Genomic DNA, 16,628 nt, shown 5'->3' on the forward strand with positions numbered 1-16,628 from the left:
TTAGTAAAATCAGGGACGTATATACGTCCCTGGTATTGTTTACACATAACACAAAAATGTCAGCTCTGCATCTTGCTTATAACTGGATGATTGACGAGCACATTTTGGTCAACTATTTAAAATGCCTTACAAAAGCACTGTAATTACAGTATTAAAAATGAAAAATTTTGACCAAAATTGTGGTCATGCCCCTTTGATTAATTAAATGGGCAGTTTAATTTGGCCAAGTGGAAACTTCAAACGAGTGATGTTGGATGGATAGACAGGTGCATGGGCAGAAGACAAATCATTTTAAAGCACATCCAATCATTTTGTGAGAGCAAAAGCCAAACTACATGTATATATAACACTTTAAAAATAATTTAAATATTTTAATTACTTGCTGATGAAAGAAAAGAAAATGATTACCAATATTACAGACCACAATTAATATTAACTTTACTTTGACCATTACATGTAATGAATATTTCTTTATATCCCTAAAAATTAAAAATAATTAAGAAGACACTTGAAATAATTCACAAACTAAATAATTTAAAATCTGCCTGATTTTCTTCGAAACTATCGTAACTCAATTTATGTACATACATGTATATTGCATATTTCTCTGACTGATTTTGAAAAATTAATTTCTTCTGTTCATCTTGTTTAAAAATCACTTTTCACATTAACAATCAGTCACAACCAAAAACATTGCTCCATTTTCATCATAACTGGTTTCCAATTTTCCAGTTTGGTTCATGCTTTCCGGTTCACTTTCGCTGCAGGCATCACTGGAACACCTTTCTGCATTGTCGATTTCTATTTCAAATTTTTCTTGATTAGCCTTCTTTAACTTCCCCTTTAAACCAATTAGTGTGTCCTTGTGCTTCTCCATATGTTTTTTAAGATAATACTTTCTGGAAAATGTACTGTTGCATAAATGGCAAACATGCGGTTTTCTCCCTATGTGAGTAGCCAAATGACGAATATAATCTGACTTAAATGCAAATATTTTGTTGCAGATTTCACAGTGATGTGGCTGGCCTCCATTGTGCTGGAATCTGTGAATAGAGTACTCCCTCCTTGCACTAAAAGAAAGATTACACTCCTTACAGTAGAATTTACCATTTACCATTTTCTGTCCATCTTCTGTGTAAAGCGTTTCCTCTCTTTTCTTTGAATTACTTGCTTGACTATTTGACTCTGTAAGACTTTTCACAACTGCATTGACATCAGGCTCCAGTTTATCTGCTGGACTATCCACAGATTTTAAAAATGAAAGTCTCTCCACATAGCTATGCAAACTCATATGATCATTCAGTGCATTGGGACGTTTAAAAGATTTCCCACAAATCCTACAGGTGTGTGGCTTTAAGGTGGAGTGGGCTGCTTCATGCCTCACAAGGTCTGACTTACAAGAAAACAACTTCTTACAGGTTTTACAGGAATGTGGACTTTCACCACGATGTTCCATCTTGTGAATTCTATACTTGGTCACCTGCTCAAAGCTTTCACTGCAAATACTGCAAACATATTTTCTACATAGAGGTGAACTGAAAGAGGCTTTGTCTGATTGAAGAGATATACTAGTAGACATTTTCTGGAATAGGATGTCTGTGTTTTCCTCCTCTTCTTTTGCATTCTGTCTTGGGGGATGGCTAGTTTTTCTCACTCTGTTGCCAGACTTTTCTCCTACAGTTTTCTTTACTGGTTGAGGATCTTCTCTTGATACTGGGGTACAGACAAATTCTAACTTTTCCTCTTCTTCCTCATGTCGGACCATGTGCGTCAAAAATCTACGTCTGGTATGAAATCCTTTCCCACACATTTGACACTTATGGGGATAGTGGCCAGTATGGATCCGAACATGCTCTTTTAAATTGGATGGGCGATTAAAAGCCTTATCACAAAATTCACATTTATGTTTTCGACGGTACTTGTCCCATGGAACATTTTCTGGTTTTAGGATGAGCAATTTCTTACTCTGTGAAGCTGATATTACTCGCTGCCCAAAGTGCAGAGCCTTATGAACATTATAGTCTTCTGTACTCTGAAATGCAGCATCACAAATATGGCATGTAAGTATTTCTTTGCAAATAAGACATCTATCTCCGCTAGAGCTAGTTTGCTTGGATTCTGCAAGATTTGTAAACTCTTTGGACTGTGTTTGTGAGCTTGTATCTTCATCAGTTGATGGATAGCATTCCTTTTCTAAGACAGGTGGGGCATCATGATTCTCGTCACTGTAGTCTTCATAATTGGAATCATTCACTTCCTTCTTTGGTGATAATACTGGAGGTAATCTGTCCGTTTCTGACTCTATTACCTCCTGTTTAATAATTGGTACCGATTGGTCAGTCACATCCCTCATTTCATTATCAGGTTTTCCAAACATGTGACTGTCATCGTATTCAGGATAACACACCTCTTTTTTGACGGACAAAGTTTTAAAAGAATTCCTTGATTCTTCATTTTCTACATTTGTCAGTGAATCCACTTGTACTTTTTCACATTTTGGTTTAGAAACTGACTTTATCATAGAGCTTCCTTGCATAATACGAGTCAATGCATTTTCGACATTTGAGGCAAAATCTTCTGGGACATCCCCATACTCTGAATCACAGATCTCCTCTTTTATTGATTTCTCTGTGGGATTTTCTACTGTATTTTCTACATCTGAAAAAGGAATTGATGAAACATCTCCATAGTCTGGATCAAGGACCTCTTGCTTGACGACAAAATAGTTTGGTGTTTCAACTCTACCAGATTTCTGTATACCACACCTCTCAATACTTTCGCGCTCAACAGAATGATGTTCCGGGTTGCTGTCTTCTTTTTCGATGAACTTATCGAAGTAGTTCTTTTCATCCCGGGAGACAATGTCTGGTTCCATTTCATTACTAGTATCATAATCCAATGCAGAATTTAAGAAAAATTCATCATAGAAATCAGATTCCATTTCATCTTTCTTCATGGGTCGCCTTCTTTTATTTGGTTTTGAAACATTGGACTCTTTACTGTTTAGTCTCCTTTTCAAAATCTTTTTGTCATTAGCAGAAGTATCAGACTTTCCACATGATGTGTTCGGTTTACTAGAACATTCTCCATTTTTGTCGTCAATAGACATTGCTGAAGAGAAAGTTTTGCCATTAAGTAATGAAATCAAAGTAGCGGACTTTTTAGTGTTGGTCGGTTTGGGTGTCAAATATCTTTCAATTTCGTGCGACTGAACTAATCGAGGCTTAAATCCTTTAGAAAGAGGAGCTTGGTTTAACATGTTTAACAAAGATACCGAGTAGATCTTCTTCTTGTTTAGAGCTTTCTTCTCATCAGATGACGGAGTACTCCCTAACACAGATTTACCATGAAGCTCCTCTGCCTGGCTTTGTTGCATGGTGATCTGGGGTTGCTGAGAGTTTTGCTGTTTGCTTGCTAATATAACTAAAGAACTCAGGTCTGAGTCCAAATTCACTATAGGCAATATAATGTCTTTCATCTTAGAAATTGATGCTGATGAAACTGAAGTATCACATGATGAAGAACCTGCATTGCCTATTTTTTTCAGAATAGACACCCAAGATTTTGTTTTTTCTGGTTCATCTTTTATTTTGGTTTCGCTGCTTTGTGAGGAACAATTTGATTTTTTAGTAGAAACATCAGCAAATTCTTTATCAATCATAGTATTTCCATTTCCTTTATCCATTTCATCAGCCAAAATTTCTTCTTTACAACTGTCTGCTCCACTCTCTGCAATTTTATCTTCTCTAGAACAAGTCTTTTCTGATCCATGCTTAACTGCCTGCAACTCTTGGTCTGAACCAGCAATACTTGAAACACATTTCTCTGACAATACATTTTGATTATGGGGAATAAGCTCTTGTTGATCCAATTCCTTCTTTATTTCAGTGGAGGTGGTTTCCATCTTTCCATTTTCATTTTCTTTCTTTGGCAATTTACTAGTATTTGGCTTGTTGAGGATAGATACTAGTTTAGATCCACCTTTATTTGTAGTCTGTATAGATGATCCATTTTCATTCGTTAATGAATCCAGCTCAGTTTCTTGTTTTATTTGAAGTCCAGCACCAACTCTAAATGAGTTGTCTGCCCACTGTATCTTAATCTTGCTGTTCTTCGCTGGATCACCTAGGATTACTGTCTTTGGAAAATCATCATCATCTTCCATCATTCATTAGATGTTCTTCTTTCTTGTAAACCTACATACAAAATAAAGGGGAAAAATGCTTTTGAATTTTTTTTACCAAATTATTTTAAATTTACTGCTTTGATTTAAAATACATGTATGTGTTAATCATGTACTAAACATGCCACTATATTCATGTGTCAATCAATTCTTCATTCACTAAAACCATATCACTGACATATGAGCCAAAGGTACTTGTCAAAATACATAAAAACAAGATACCGGTATCTGTAAACCAATGCTCACTAGTAATCCCCCAGCTCTGATGTGCACGTACTTAACAAAATAAGCAAAGTCAGCATTTTACAAAAAGTTTACTTCTGATTGGTACAAAAATATATCCCAACAAATATTCACTTTCAGTATTCATCAACAATGGCAACCATTCTTCCTTTGTAAGTTACAACGCAGTAAATAAAACTGAATTGCTATACTCTCCTCTAATTTTTTAATGCCAACCAAATTTGAATAATAAGACGATTTACAGTACACATTTTTCCATATCAAAATTAATTGATCATAGACAAAAATAGCATTTTATCAGTTTAATCAGTATTTAATTCTTTGTGCTTTTTTGGACAAACTATTTTATATGCTAGCAGACTAGTGTTGCAAACTTCCTTCTTGTGTATGTTACTACTTGCAGGGTTCATGCGTGTGAAAACATCTTCAGATTGATAAATACCAAAAAATACATCAAATTATTGCTCATTACAATTTACCTACATTAAAGGTCAGCAATCAGAAATATGCCCGCTTATTTATCTACTGGGGAAGCCAACACAGGTCTGGTGTCAGTTCGTACGGTTGGCAGAATTTTTACAGGAAACTTCCACCGAGTCGATAAATACAAAGTGCCTAATGCTAAGAAAAAATATTTCCGCATTACGCGGACCTTGTAGATCTAACATATTGCAGTTGTTTTTCAAGTTTGATTATTGGTTGTCTTTCTTGAAATAATTTTTATCGAAAGGCTTTTGGATTCAGAAGGCACAGGGTGGCGAAGTAATTGAAACTTCCATATCCATTTTAAGGTTAATTATGTTAATTTCCCAATAATATTTTTAAATACTCCCTCAACTGAATTAAAGTAGGGGGTGGGCAACTCCTCCAAAATTTAATTTTAACAAAAAAGATGGGTGAATAAGGCGTGTAAACTGCCTATATGAGGATAGATAAGATACTATAAAATTAATATTTGAACAAATCTCAAAATGTCTTTCTAAATTATTGAAAACAATGTACATGTATATTTACCACCATAACATCGATTTATAACCCTTAGATATGTTAAATAGGTTGATTTAAACTGGCGTATGCGTGTCATAACCCCCAAATAGTGTCAATTTTAGAACTATAATGTCTTTTCTTTGATAGAGTGAGTCTGGGCTCCATATTTTTGTCATTGTGTATATTAGGTTTAAAGGAAATTAATTTCATTTGATTTCAATCAACAAAAAGTTGAGAATACCATTTTGTATACCAACAATTGAACGCTTTAGAAAATGCTACAAGTCCGAAAAATTCGTGTTTGAATATATCATTCAACAATGGAGTTTGTTGTGACTGATATGGCGGGCTTTTAGATTATGGGTTCGATACCACCAAAACTTTTAAATTTATTTTTTTCTTATCGTTTGTTAATATATTCAAAACTGAGTATAGTTAAAAATTGTGCTTTTGTTAACTTGTATTATAACATTATCAAGTATATTTAGTTGGAAAAAATTAAATTTGAAATTGTATTTTATGACTAAACCAAATGGGCATTTGCGCTATTTTGTTCCCCCATCTTCTTTGTTTACACGCCCAGAGGTGTTGAGGATCTCCTCCTAAATTCATTTTTTTATAAGACAGTATATGAAAGTCGTTTGAAGATTTTTTTCGTAACTACCTGTGATTTATGTTAAAAATTCAAAACATGTACATGTTTGATAGACATATAAATACCATTATCTTTTTACTCGATAAAAAAAACTCATTGTCGGCACCTGTAAAATATGATTAATTCTTAAAACCCGTTATTTGAATAATGAAGAATATTTTAAATAATCATTCCATATAATTGCAAGGAGGCCAAAATATTGATAACTTATTTTGTCGAGAAAACAAGTTGTCAATCTAACAATAATATATTATGTGGATTAGAACGGTATTTCCGCAACTATATACAGTGTATTTACTGAACGAGTTATCAAATGATCAAATGGCAATGCCTTTCATATTCATGGCCGTATTTTACAAGAAAATAAATAAATGAGACACAGGGTCAAATTGCCACGTGAGCATTTTGTACTCAAATTGTATTGTGTATGTAAAATGGGATAACCGACTTGCATAATTAATAAATGTGTTTCTTTTTTCCAGTCAATTGCTTCAAAATTTTCACATTACGAATATAAGTGGTTTTTTTTTAATTATTGTTTACCCTCCCCCACCGGCCCCCCCCCTTTCCAAAAATACCCCCCATTTCCCCATCATCGCCACGTTTTGTTAATTGTGTGGATCTTTTATTATTTACTATCCACAGGCACTCCAACTTACTAGAAAATAAAGTACTGAAGTAATGAAAGCCGGGCTCTTCTGGCGTGTCTTTATGCATACTGATACTGTGTAGTAAACACTGAAAATCTCTCTCTCTCTCTCTCTCTCTCTCTCTCTCTCTCTCTCTCTCTCTCTCTCTCTCTCTCTGAGAGACATAATTTGAGACCTAGTTCAATAGACCTCGATATCTACGACCTAGCGGCTAGGCTAGATGCTACGATCTTGAACGCAGCCCAGGACTCTGCTTTCAGCAGAGCCCGGCTAAAAATGAACACCTTGTATTCCTGTGCTACGAAATAAACGAAGTTAGATTTAGATTTTATAAAAAAAAAGGGGGATAATTATATACATGTATTATTCAATTTCGTATCAAGAGTACTGTTGGAAAACTAGTCTGAAAGGGTTTTCCTCTCCGTTAGTTAACTAGATTTCTAACGGACAGAAACCCCGAGATGTGATGGGGGTTGGGACCGCCTTTTAGGCTTTATATACTGTCAGTTTCGGTGAAAAGTGATTTCATGTGATGATGTATATTTCCCTCTCTGAAGAAAACAAAGTATTTGGATTGAAAGCTTTGTATACATTTTTATACACACTAAATACTTTCTCCTATACTGCTGAATAACTGTCTTACTGGATGACGTGGAATTGTTTTATGGTAGTAATTTTTGTAGGTAATTATCAATTAACAAATTAACTCAAACACTTTATAATAAATGATTTTTATTTAAAAATACAACTTTAAAAATACACCAAAAGGTGTAAAATACACTCTTCAGCGTTGACAACTTATTCGAAGTGGTGACATAACACTATTACATGCACATGCATGTATATTGTAGTGTGAAAACAGGAATTATCTTTACCTACAACCACACTGATTGCAATTGTGTATATACTAAATAATGACAATTTATGACAATAAGGGGCACTTGGTTTTTATTTTGATTCACATGACCTATTACAAGTGCTATCTTTGTCAGTATTTCCGCCTATATAATAGAAACCACAGTGTGATGATTTGAATACTAATGAACCAATACCTCTGTAATTATAAATGGCCCGTTTATACGCTTTTCACAGAACTGTTTTCAGAAAATTTGTCATTTTCAGCACAATGATGTATATTTTCATTCATCAAACCACATACATAACCAAAACATACCTCGTTTTGGTAAGAATAAATTAAAAAAAAACCCAGTTAATTAGCTGTAATGATTAATTTTTTTATTTACCAACCATGTAAAATAAATAAAACAAAAGCAAACAATAAAAAGAACCAACTTAAGGTAAATATTACAGTACCACCCCTCCCCTATATTTCCACATTAATCGCAAAGCTCAAGAACGTTTAACTAGTCATATAAAAAATATAACTGAATCCGGTCCCCTTTTGACCTCGTCATTTTTTACTTTTTCACGCCGTTTAGCATCGTCCGCATCGGTATCGTAAATTTGGTGGACAGCTGTTCTGGTCACAAATGCCTAGAAAAATAAATGACAGAATTATGCAAATTTTGTGTAATCTTTCATAGGTTGTATATTGATAATATTATTAAAGCGTCCAAAATTAAGTTTAAAAAAATATAGGTCTTTTTTTTTGGTTGGTGTCTTGTTTCGGTCACATATACTCAGATTTAAAAAATGCTGAAGAAGACAGAAATAGATTAATTAATTTTTCGAAGCCTACAGGCATCATTGTCAAGGACGAACTGGTCTGTACAGTGTTCGGTGCATGTCCATACATTCTGAAGAAATTGAATTCCCCCCAAAAAATCGACAGGTTTAAAACGCATGTTGATTGATATATGATTGACGCATGATCGCGAGTGGCAATTGTTGCACGATTATTCTCCCGATTCACGAATTCAGATCAAAGGCCATGAATTGACACATTATACATGTTTCTTACACTGCACGGTATTTCCGTGTGTGAGATTGATGACGAAACACCTTTCTTACCCGGATGTCCGATGGGCCTTCCCAACAAACTTTTCCTTTCCAAGAAATTGATCAGTTTGGCGTTAAATGTATAGGAGGCGACAAATTGACAGAGAGTCTGTATGTTGTGTCTGGTAGTATTTAGACCGAGTTCCACTCCATTGGGGACCCCGTCTCTGTCAGAATCCGCTAAACAGAGCTCCTCGGTAAACTTGTGGCCGTTCCTCTGGAAGTCCTGGAGAAAATTAACCCAAAAAATTCCGTCAGTCCGTGAATTATAAAACATTTATCTTGATTAAACAGGCATGTTATTTTGAATTTTTCGTAAATAAAAAGAATCTTTTGGTAGATATGTTGAATATTAGAAATGATTGTGTGTGGGTTGTTTTTTTTAAATCAATGTTTTTTTTTCAAACCATATACCGTATTTACAGTTGCTTGATGGGGTGGGGGGGGGAGGGGTTGGTTGCAAAATTATTTTAGTTTTTGACCAGTTTTAAACTGAGATACGACTAAAAGACGAAAATCCCATCGTCTCAATCCACAATCTGGAGCTCGTATAGTTCTCTCCACACGGAAGAGGATCGAACGTACAAATTGTTGTGATGCATTACCATCAAATATACTAGAAACAAACGTTAAATTAACACAAGCTAGTGTAATTTCTATCATTGTCGCATGCCACGGCCAGTTTTGTGTCCTTTCAATTTCCGCAAACTAGAATGAACACAAAACCCGTGGCTTGCGACTATGAATTTCTTCACCATAAAGGAAGTTTAATATTGTAAAATGAAATCTTTTATTGAAAAAAAAACTCGCACCACACAATCAAAATAAAAGATGTAAAAGAAAAGGGAAAAAAATGTGATAATGGTAACAAAGATAATTGCTATTTTTTCTTTAACTTATTTATTATAATTATTCATTTATTTAATCATTTTTTTGGGAAAACTTTTCCAAAAATAAATGAAAATCTAGCAGATTGCGATAAAGAAAAAGTTATCAAAAAATAAATAATAATGATAAATGAGAATGATTTTAAAACGTTTTTGGCTACTTGAAAACTTAAGAAAAAACTTACTCTGCCGAAGTTGTTAAGGTCCCTAGAGTTTGGAGAGCTGTGTCCAACTCGACCCCAGGTACGTCTAGGGCAGCAGGGGTCGGGAACATTGTTACCATTTAGAATCAGATTCTTGTAACTTGGCAGAAAGTGCGCCACTGTAAACAACAAAGTTCCCAGAAAGATTGAAATCAGCATGTTGTCTGATCTATACTGTCCGATTACAAAGGTAAAATAAAGTTTGTCAGTAACTTAAAAATAGAAAATCCCGGGGCACCACACGTCAATCTCGTGTGACGTCACGATTCAGCCCAGTTCCTCCTTCATTGTTGAAATGATGAACAGCCATTAATTACTGGTGTGTATAAAGCCACACATTTGAGGGCCGTTTATAATAATTTTGACACCTGTATAATTGTTTTCTAATTGTATTCAACATTAGTAACGAACGAAAGAGAAAAAACACTGTCGAAAAAGAGGAGAATGATTTTTTTTTTATTAGTTTAACCTACAAGGCACCGTCAACAACGTATATATTTAAAACATTTAACATATTTTTGTGTATATTGGATCTTTGTAACTAAAAATACCTACTCTTCTTAGTTTACTATTGTTGACGTCAGTTTCTTTGTCCTTAATGAAACGCGCTGTCCTTTACCAAATTTAGATTCTTCAAAATCAAAATTTGTAGTTCAATATTGATAATAACAGGCATTGTTACAACGCACTATGAAATTGCTTTTTTCAAATTGCTTTAACTTCGGGACCAAGTCAACGCACTTTAAAATACATATATTTTTTTTTCAAAGTGCGTTGAATCAGATATTAACGAACTTTGAAAAAAATGTTCAAGGTTTAGTCGAAATAATTGATATTTTTATATACAATAAATGATTGTTTTAACCTTGCTTAGCTCAATGGGATTATACTATTTTTTTTAAAATTGAGCCCAAGGCATTCTCAGCTAACTTGATAATCAGTTTCTCGATTAGAATATTTATATTTTCTCATTAGCTTACGTACATGTAGTTTGACAATAAACACATGAAAAATAACTCGGGAGATTTGAATTATGAAGATATGACATAAACTGCAAATGTCTTTTCCTTTTTTTTTTGTATTCCACAAATTTGCTTCTTATCTGGACATTGGGCTATGCCAGAAACGAAAATGATTTATATATATTGATAATGGAGATCAATGTATAACATTTTTCTACTGGCTTCAATTGAATGTTCTTGTAAATAAAATCATGTGAAAGAATGATGCGTACGTTTTGTTTTTACGAAAACATTATGATTTTTTAGACCTAAAGTGCGAGAGGAAAAAAACCCATCCCCTAATGCTTTTTTTTGTGTATACTTAAATAATGCTTTTCAATGTAAACTTTTTTCATAATGAAGTGTCGATATATTTGATTATAATTTTAAATGGGTTTATGTGGAAACACTTACAGATTCTTTAACATACCATTTGGGGAAATTGTTCTTTGGCCAGCTCGGTTTTTTTCAACATCACTGTGTTTATTTCACGACAAAGCATACTTTAACGTTGACTCCAAGTTGCTGAATATCATATACTTTGAAAGGAAAAATGACGAGTGGGAAACCTTTTTCCTGTAATCAATTAAATAATGTACTGGTAATTGACCTGTATCTTTGGCCCCCCCCCTCCCCCCAACACATGCAAACCCCATCCACGTTCTCAAACACGGTAAATGAGATTCACTAATGTTAACAAATCATCATACTTTCAACAATTCCAGAATTCGTGATTTAAAAGTGCGTTAGAAGTCAAGTGTATCGATAATAACACGATAAAAACACGTTGATGTACCTACATAACGCACTTTGAATTTTTTTTCAATATGGGTTAGCTTGGTCCCAAATTTAACGCACTTTAAAAAAAAAGATAAAATGCGTTGATTTGGTGGTCCCAAAGTGCGTAACTTTTTCAAAGTGCGTTGCCACAAGGCATCAAATAAAATTTTAAAATTTACATTTGTAAATACATGTATATTTTCTGTTAGGAACCCTCAGATATTTCCGTGTGAACTTTTTCACGGGACAGGTCGTATTTTTGAACGATTTGACATTATCAAATGCAAATATTTAAGTAATATAAAAGAACAATGTTAAACGATTCACTAATATATATATATATATATATATATATATATATATATATATATATATATATATATATATATATATATATATATATATATATATATATATATATATATATATATATAACACAAGTTTCCTTTACCAAAACTTAGATTCCTGATTTGAATCTGACAAAATTACTGATTGGACAAGCCCCCTTGCTGCGTTTATAAGGTTCTGCTTCAATTATGACTGGTTGCCGTAAACAGGTAAAAATATATAACTGAATTAGATGTATATAAAAAGAATTGCATTATTATCATCTTTATTAAGTTTATTTGTTTAGATGAAAAATAGCATAAATACCGGTAAATTACCGGTATGTTTTTCTCGTTATGGATATAAAGTTTTAATATGTAGACAGCGTATTCCGTCAACACATCAATCGTGTCAGGAGCGTCAAGTTACAATTGAAGACACTCTTTATTTAAGGCACGTTGCTTTTAATCATAAATTAAACACATGAATTATGTCATGATTGATCAAGAAAGTTTTCAATCAATCAGCTGCACAAATAAGTAATACTTTTGTAGAACGACAACACACTTGATTTAAAGATCGTGGAAGAATGATAAAAATTTAATGTATACATACGCTAAAATATTCATTAATCTTTCAAATTTACACTCTCTTTGTTGCAAGCGATGAAATATATTAAAAGAAAAGTCGTACACTGACACTACATGTATAATATAAACATGTATAATATACATACATTTACAGTGAATATATGTAGGTAAATAATTAGAGGGATAAGACATGTCTTATCTTCAGGCTCTTACTTTTTGACCCCAGTTGTTCTTCACGGTTCTCAGTTGGTAGCGAGTATCTTGAGGGAGGTTTCCATTCAGCATGTTTGATCTGTGTGTTGTAGGGGCGGGTCTAATCGGTTCCGCGGCCGCTAAACACGCATCAAGGTCCTCATCCGTGTGTCTGGTTGGTCCAGATGAGCCAACGGGAAAGGTAAGTCCCCGAGGCTTGCAGTATTTCCACAGAAAATGGCGGATTTATTTTTAGAGAATTAAATATATGTGGCAACTATGAATTCAAAGACGAATACAAATGCACAATGCTTTCATACATGTATATACATGCATGTATACTAGTATTATTGTTGATATGTAACAAGGTTCATTAATTCTACATAATATCATTACATAAGCATGCAAACACTTGCTCTATATGGCCATCATCCTTAATTAATGGAATTGCCCGACAAATCACATTTATAACAAACTATTTAAAAAAGCTCTTATCAATCGATCACGAAAACTCTTATCAAACACAGAAGCGAAAGCTCATACAAAACAATTTGCGGATAGCTTCAGTTCGGTTTCAGATTGGAGGTTTCAATTTTTTTTTCTACAAACAAGAAACTTCGGAAGGATCTTATACATGTATCAATGGCATGCTGTAGATGCTGTTAATCGTTAGTAATTAATGAATAGGCACTTTAAAATTTCCAAATGAGTTTTACCAACTAAGTAGTTGTCCCTAACATTAGAGGACACTGTTGATGAGGAAACGTGATCAAACTGTTCGAAAGGCATATACATGTACTTGTATAACAAAACCATGATCATATTCCTACAGGAACGATCGTCAACTTCCCAGAGAGACATCTACGGTGGACATTATGACGAAGGAAGAATCTATATGCAATCAACATCCGACCCCGTCTGGGCTAAACTCGCACAGAGGGCTATTCCACGATACAGCGAAATAAGCAAGGAGTCTGGTACATGACCAATAATTTGCTTGATTTAATTATTCTTGGACCAACACTTTAACGTTTGTAGTGTAATTTTTATACATTTGGATTTCCATACGCTTATACTGTGATTATGCAGATTATTTTTTTATTATGTTCTCGTAAAACAGGGATTGAGTTTGCTGTAGATGTCGGCTGTCTGTCAGTTGGAGATCGAGGTGGAAACTATATCACTGCAGTAAAAGACGTCGTGGAAAAAGACCATATAAACGCACAAGTGTTGAGTGGAGCAGACGTTCGTTCTCAGTTTCCATTCTTATCTATTTCAAACAGAGACGAGGCGGTGTTCGAGTCGCATTTTGCGGGATATATAAGTCCTAGAAGACTCGTTAAAGCCCAGATAGCCATTGCAGAGAAAAACGGCTGCCAACACATTCAAGAGGTGGTTCGAAGTGTAACTCGTGTAGTTGTTAATACCAACACAGACGCTGACTCTGTCATGGAAGTTACGACCGATTACGGCAGACGAATTCTCGCCAGGAAAGTCCTCGTAGCCACCGGTGCGTTTACGGCTTTCAGAAATTTGTTGGGGGTCGAGGTGTCTCCGGACACCAAACTGTTTCCTCTTGCAGTCACTAAGATTGAGATTAGCGAAGAGGATGCCCAGAAAATAAAGTATGTTCTCGGTTTAATATACATCTGGAACTCGAAATATTGCATAACACGGATCACTTGTATAATCGATCATATTTCTTCCCTTCAGAACGATGCCGTCTGTGCTTTATTTTGGTAAAGGAGGGGATGATTGGAACAAGGACTACCCCGTGGATCCCCGGGCACCTGTCGTGTTTTACATGCTCCCCCCGATCCGTTATTCTGATGGTGCATTACAACATCTATATTTTTCTGTTTGCTTAGTTGCAATGCGGTTTTTGATAATAACTGGTTATACTGTGTTTTGAGAAGTTCTAGTCAAAATGTCATAAGTCAATCAAAAAGATATTATTAACATTTATATGTTAAATATTAAATATACGAACGTTTTTTAAGAAGAATTTTTATTCAAAATTTTTAAATACCAAGAAAATGGCATTTCTTATTAATCATAAATAAAAGTATGAGGTAGAGGGTTTTTAAAGGTTATTTATATTTCTTTCAAGGAAAGTATTACATAAAACTTGGTCATTCCCACGACTCGGTCCCAAGGCTGTTACATACAAGGCCTGAGATGAAGCGGTGGTTTGATCAGGGTCCAGATGCTCAATTAACGCGACAAATGGCAGACATGATCACTAGTGTAGTCAAAGGCAAGTCAAAATAACATGATTACGGTACATACTGTAGTCAATGTAACATGATCACAAGTGTATTCAAAGGTACATATTGTAGTCAATGTAACTTAATCACAAGTGTATTCAAAGGTACACACTGTAGTCGATGTAACTTAATCACAAATGTAGTCAAAGATACATATTGTAGTCAATGTAACATGATCACAAGTGTATTCAAAGGTACATATTGTAGTCAATGTAACTTAATCACAAGTGTAGTCAAAGGTACATACTGTAGTCAATGTAACGTGATCACAAGTGTAGTCAAAGATACATATTGTAGTCAATGTAACTTAATCACAAGTGTATTCAAAGGTACACACTGTAGTCGATGTAACTTAATCACAAATGTAGTCAAAGATACATATTGTAGTCAATGTAACATGATCACAAGTGTATTCAAAGGTACATATTGTAGTCAATGTAACTTAATCACAAGTGTAGTCAAAGGTACATACTGTAGTCAATGTAACGTGATCACAAGTGTAGTCAAAGATACATATTGTAGTCAATGTAACTTAATCACAAGTGTATTCAAAGGTACATACTGTAGTCGATGTAACTTAATCACAAATGTAGTCAAAGATACATATTGTAGTCAATGTAACATGATCACAAGTGTATTCAAAGGTACATATTGTAGTCAATGTAACTTAATCACAAGTGTAGTCAAAGGTACATACTGTAGTCAATGTAACGTGATCACAAGTGTAGTCAAAGATACATATTGTAGTCAATGTAACTTAATCACAAGTGTATTCAAAGGTACACACTGTAGTCGATGTAACTTAATCACAAATGTAGTCAAAGATACATATTGTAGTCAATGTAACATGATCACAAGTGTATTCAAAGGTACATATTTTAGTCATTTCAATTTGATCACAAGTGTAATCAAAGTACATAATGTAATCGAAGGATGGGAGGGTAGTCAAGCAAGTTAATATTGTTTGTAGTCAAGCTGGGAAGCAAAGGTACTATTTTTTTTAGTCAAGGTGGGAAGTGAAAGTAATGTAGTCCATAATAGTCAAATTCATTTACTAGTAGGCATTATGGGCATTCAATTTATACAGACAGAGGTACTAGCATGTAGTCTGTGTAGGAAATTGAAAGTACCTATGTAGTCAAATTGATGTAGTATAAAAAGCAGCAAAGGCCAAGAGTGAGCAAGTTTAGGTTTTTGTAAAAATGAAGAACAGTCTAATAAGACAAATCACAGTTTTTGAAAAGAATATAAAACTTAGACTTAAACTAATAATAAGAAAGATAAATCTTGATTCTATATTCAACATCATTTATACAGCATCCGGTAATCATTGTTACAAATTAATGTAATAATCTATTGTATGATGTATTGGTCCTAATTTGTTACATACTGTGAAACATTTAGCTTTGCATACCCTTGTAACCATTATATTTTATACATAACTTTTTGACAGGTGTTAAGGTACTTTCCTACCATGGCGACAGTTGTGTGGTAGATGTTGCCCCTAGCAACAGACCATATATAGACAGAATTCACCGTCAGCTTGGAATAGCCATAGCTGGCAATGGATATGCTGCCAAATCCAGTGACGAAATTGGAAGACTGGCTGTAGAACTCTTAATGAATGGGAAATGGGATATAGATGTTCCCAAAGATTTGTTTTGTGCCAAGTTAAAGTCTGACTGTGGGCAAAGTAAACTTTGA

At 34.2% G+C, this 16,628-nt stretch overlaps 3 protein-coding genes across 6 annotated transcripts; 1 reads left to right on the forward strand and 2 right to left on the reverse strand.

Moving 5' to 3' along the window:
* Nucleotides 1-365: 365 nt before the first annotated feature.
* On the reverse strand, nt 366-5,023 carry LOC128176250 (uncharacterized). Of its 2 annotated transcripts, none has more exons than XM_052842448.1 (2): nt 4,910-5,023; nt 366-4,196 (listed from the first exon to the last, which is right to left on the reverse strand). In XM_052842448.1, exon 2 carries the CDS (start codon nt 4,166-4,168, stop codon nt 668-670), a length of 3,501 nt encoding a protein of 1,166 aa, XP_052698408.1. In that variant the 5' UTR covers nt 4,169-4,196; nt 4,910-5,023; the 3' UTR covers nt 366-667. The 2 variants fall into 2 exon arrangements, with proteins under 2 accessions (XP_052698408.1, XP_052698409.1); XM_052842449.1 differs by having other exon boundaries at nt 4,906-5,011.
* A 2,405-nt stretch (nt 5,024-7,428) lies between these two features.
* Nucleotides 7,429-12,815, reverse strand: LOC128178128 (temptin-like). 3 transcript variants are annotated; one of them, XM_052845150.1, is made up of 4 exons: nt 12,679-12,815; nt 9,750-9,886; nt 8,690-8,903; nt 7,429-8,212 (listed from the first exon to the last, which is right to left on the reverse strand). In XM_052845150.1, coding segments are annotated over exons 1-4 (411 nt in total). In that variant the 5' UTR covers nt 12,680-12,815; the 3' UTR covers nt 7,429-8,153. The 3 variants fall into 3 exon arrangements, with proteins under 3 accessions (XP_052701110.1, XP_052701111.1, XP_052701109.1); XM_052845151.1 differs by lacking the exon at nt 12,679-12,815 and adding an exon at nt 10,323-10,339; XM_052845149.1 differs by lacking the exon at nt 12,679-12,815 and having other exon boundaries at nt 9,750-9,987.
* Nucleotides 12,719-16,628, forward strand: LOC128178126 (N-methyl-L-tryptophan oxidase-like). The gene is made up of 6 exons (XM_052845147.1): nt 12,719-12,859; nt 13,490-13,634; nt 13,778-14,282; nt 14,371-14,489; nt 14,768-14,914; nt 16,378-16,628. Exons 1-6 carry the CDS (start codon nt 12,749-12,751, stop codon nt 16,626-16,628), a joined length of 1,278 nt encoding a protein of 425 aa, XP_052701107.1. The 5' UTR covers nt 12,719-12,748.

Source organism: Crassostrea angulata, chromosome 3 (assembly GCF_025612915.1).
Source record: "Crassostrea angulata isolate pt1a10 chromosome 3, ASM2561291v2, whole genome shotgun sequence".
In the NCBI taxonomy this organism is placed as follows: Eukaryota; Metazoa; Mollusca; class Bivalvia; order Ostreida; family Ostreidae; genus Magallana; species Magallana angulata.

Bases quoted from the DNA above. Each gene is read 5' to 3' on its own strand.
- LOC128178126 (XM_052845147.1), top strand. From the start codon at position 12,749: ATGTTTGATCTGTGTGTTGTAGGGGCGGGTCTAATCGGTTCCGCGGCC. The intron at 13,635-13,777 runs GTACATGACCAA...CTCGTAAAACAG, and splicing joins CGAAATAAGCAAGGAGTCTG to GGATTGAGTTTGCTGTAGAT. The intron at 14,283-14,370 runs GTATGTTCTCGG...TCTTCCCTTCAG, and splicing joins GAGGATGCCCAGAAAATAAA to AACGATGCCGTCTGTGCTTT.
- LOC128178128 (XM_052845149.1), bottom strand. From the start codon at position 9,926: ATGCTGATTTCAATCTTTCTGGGAACTTTGTTGTTTACAGTGGCGCAC. The intron at 8,904-9,749 runs GTAAGTTTTTTC...AATTTTCTCCAG, and splicing joins ACCTTAACAACTTCGGCAGA to GACTTCCAGAGGAACGGCCA. The intron at 8,213-8,689 runs GTAAGAAAGGTG...TTATTTTTCTAG, and splicing joins AAGGCCCATCGGACATCCGG to GCATTTGTGACCAGAACAGC.
- LOC128176250 (XM_052842448.1), bottom strand. From the start codon at position 4,168: ATGATGGAAGATGATGATGATTTTCCAAAGACAGTAATCCTAGGTGAT.